The sequence below is a fragment of the Cebus imitator genome, unplaced genomic scaffold (assembly GCF_001604975.1).
Source record: "Cebus imitator isolate Cc_AM_T3 unplaced genomic scaffold, Cebus_imitator-1.0 Scaffold524, whole genome shotgun sequence".
In the NCBI taxonomy this organism is placed as follows: Eukaryota; Metazoa; Chordata; class Mammalia; order Primates; family Cebidae; genus Cebus; species Cebus imitator.
The window spans coordinates 1,314,976-1,317,834 of record NW_016107839.1 but is presented as its reverse complement, the minus strand read 5'-3'; the positions used below and the strand labels follow the sequence as shown (position 1 = coordinate 1,317,834).

Sequence of the window (2,859 nt, the reverse complement as noted above, 5' to 3'; positions counted from 1 at the left end):
CCCACCTGCCTGGGGACCCACCTGCCTGGGGACCCACCTGCTGCAGGGCCGCGGTCTGGCGCGTGTACTCCTCGTGCAGCTTCTCCACCAGGCTCTGCACCATGCTGGGCTGCACGTGCAGCAGGATGTCCCACCAGTCGTAGCCGGTCACCATGCAGTACTCCAGCAGGAAGAGCAGGTGGCGCAGCGCCAGCCCCACCTCCAGCGGGTGGCCCATGGAGGGTGACAGGCGGAGCACACTCAGCTGCCGGAGACAGGGCCCCGGGAGAGCCATGTAAGACGTGGGGCTCCAACCCCAGCCGGGATGAGCGCGGGGCCCTGGGGCTGAGGTGCATCTTGTGGAGGGCAGGGAAGGCACCTGCCTAGCAGCTCCTCTCCATGACGGAGGGGTGGCTCTTTACCAAGCCTACTCCAGAGGCCCCCACACAGACCTGTGGGTCAGCGGGCAGCCATGGCTGTGGGCGTACGCTCCCATGTGCAGGCATATGCGCACACCCACGTGTGCATGCATGTGTGTGCGTGCCCCTGTGCATGGGTCTGTATGCCTGCACGTGTGTGCATTGCCCGCACCTTTCTGTCAGGGTCACAGACAATGCCTCTGAGAACAGGGAAGGAAAACACTCCCTGAGCCCCAACTGCGCCGGGTGCCAGGCCGGGCACACACACGTCTCCCTGAATGCTGAGGAGTCTATACCATGAAAGGCTGTCCTCTCGACAGCTCCTAACACACGCCTCAGGCCGCCCTAGTGACCTTACTGAACAAGCCTAACCCATCGCACAGACACAGAAGGGCAGGCAGGGGCTGCGAGGGGCTTGCACCTGTGGTCCCTTCCCCACGGGCACCTCCCTCTGGCACCCCCCCCCCAGCCCAGCTCCACACGCCCGAGCAGCTCACCTTCCCCTGGTTGTCAATGCCCACCAGGGCCAGCGAGGTCCAGGACAGCTGCATGGCCTTGAAGTGGACGGCGGGGCCTGCGGTGCGGGGGCGCTTGATGGCCGGCTCGTCCACGGGCCTCGGGGTCGCGGAGCTGTAGAAGACGGCCATGGTCTGCAGTGACAGCCGGTGCACGATGTGCACGCTGCCGTCGTGGAAGGCCAAGGCCAGCCCTGCGGGCACAGGTTCGGCTTAGGCAGAGGCAGGGCCCGGGACACGCCCACCCGTGGAGGGGCTGCCTGCTCTGCAAGGTGTGGAGCGAGCCGAGGCCGCCCAACTGGGGGGACCAAGGGTCGGAGCGCCTGGTGCCCCAAAAAGAGGCATTTTAGGGTGGTGGGCCGGGGCCATCAGTCACACTGGGGCCTGCCTGTGAATGAGGGCGGCGTGGGGGGTGGGGTCCAGAGCCTGAAGCTCATGGATTTGAAAGGGGTCCCTGCGGTAGAGAGACTGGAAAATGGAGAACAAACCAAGGGTTCTGGAGCAGGGAACCGCGTCCCCATCAACCTCTCCGCAGGCTCTGACAGACACCCCCGAGCCCCGAGTGGGTTTTGACAACTTCTCTGTCCAGGGAACCAGGGGAGAACGGGAGCTAGGGGAAGGAAGGGGCCTGAGCTAAGGCGGGCTTGTCCCCACCTTACAGATGAGCAAACAGGCCCAGCACCACAGAGTGCGTGGACTCCCTCAGGGGCACGGGTGCCACGGGTTGCGACCAGGACCCACGTTACGACCGCTGCAGTGCAGAGACCAGAGGTGCTGCCGACCCAAGTTCCCCATGTTCCCTTGTTGATCTGAAATGGCTCTTTACATATTAAAGAGCACAGGATCTGTCTGCCAGCCTCACAGAGCTTGAAAGACAAGGTCTGCCTCCTGATTGAGGACTCATCAGAGCCCAGGAGGCCGAGCTCCCGGGGCCCCAAGGCCTGCGCTCAGAGCCCACCTCCCCTGGTGTGAGCCGAGGGCCTGTGTGGCCGCCGCTGGCTCTGCCATACCAAGGCCAGGGTAGAACTGTGTGTCGCTGGCCACCTTAAGATCGGTGTTGGTGAGCGAGATGGGCAGCTTGGGCAGTGCCACGGCTGACACGCGGTCCAGGTCGTTGGTGGCCGACAGGATCCGCCATTTGAGAATCGTGGGCTGTTTGTCACCAACTGAAAAATCAGAGGCAGGAAAACGGGAAGGCAAGGGAGTGAAGACAGGCTGAGAAGCTGCCAAAAAAGCCCAGCAGGTCAGGGCCTGCAGCCCACCCAGTGCCCTTCCCGGGTCTCACGCGGCCACGCTCCCACGCCAGGAACACCAGGCCTGGCCAATCCGAGTGCTCCGTGACTCGCCCACTGGTTCTGGGACAGGCGTGGGACCCAAGGCAGGCCAATGGGATGAGGCCCTGGGATTTTATGGAAACCAGTGGAGCGGAGCCATCTTGCCCCCTTGATGGAGCAGACAATGGGGAGACGGCCCCACCCCAGACCTGCAGCCATGCAAACCCCAACATTCCCTCAGCCTCAGCCAGCTGAGCCGGGATTTCCATTCCTCCTCATCTACAATTCCAGGGTCCCCACACGATAAGGCCATGCAGGATGGCCGCACCCACGGATCTGCTGCCTGGCAGCCCCTGCATGAAGATTCGGCCCTTCCCAACAGGTCAGTCTATTTCCGTGAATCTCGGGTCACGTGTTAGCAAATGCGACACAGCCAGGTGTGGTGGCTCAAGCCTGCCATCCCAGCACTTTGGGAAGCCAAGGCCAGAGGACAGCTTGAGCCCAGGAGTTCAAGACCAGCCTGGGGAACACAGCTAGACCCCATCTCTACCAAAAATACAGAAACATTAGCTGGGTGTGGAAATGCACGCCTGCAGTCCCAGCTGCTCAGGAGGCTGAGGTGGGAGGATTGCTAAAGCCCAGGACATCGAGACTGCAGTGAGCTGAGAGCTG

At 62.9% G+C, this 2,859-nt stretch overlaps 1 protein-coding gene across 1 annotated transcript in view; it reads right to left on the bottom strand.

Moving 5' to 3' along the window:
• MED16 (mediator complex subunit 16) overlaps positions 1 to 2,859 on the bottom strand; it is a 23,281-nt gene that overhangs the window by 8,482 nt on the left and 11,940 nt on the right. Inside the window, exons 7-9 of the mRNA XM_017514508.2 lie at positions 1,924 to 2,079; positions 896 to 1,107; positions 38 to 244 (exon numbers count right to left, since the gene is read on the bottom strand). Coding sequence (XP_017369997.1) covers positions 38 to 244; positions 896 to 1,107; positions 1,924 to 2,079 — 575 coding nt within the window. The remainder of the gene's footprint in view (positions 1 to 37; positions 245 to 895; positions 1,108 to 1,923; positions 2,080 to 2,859) is intronic.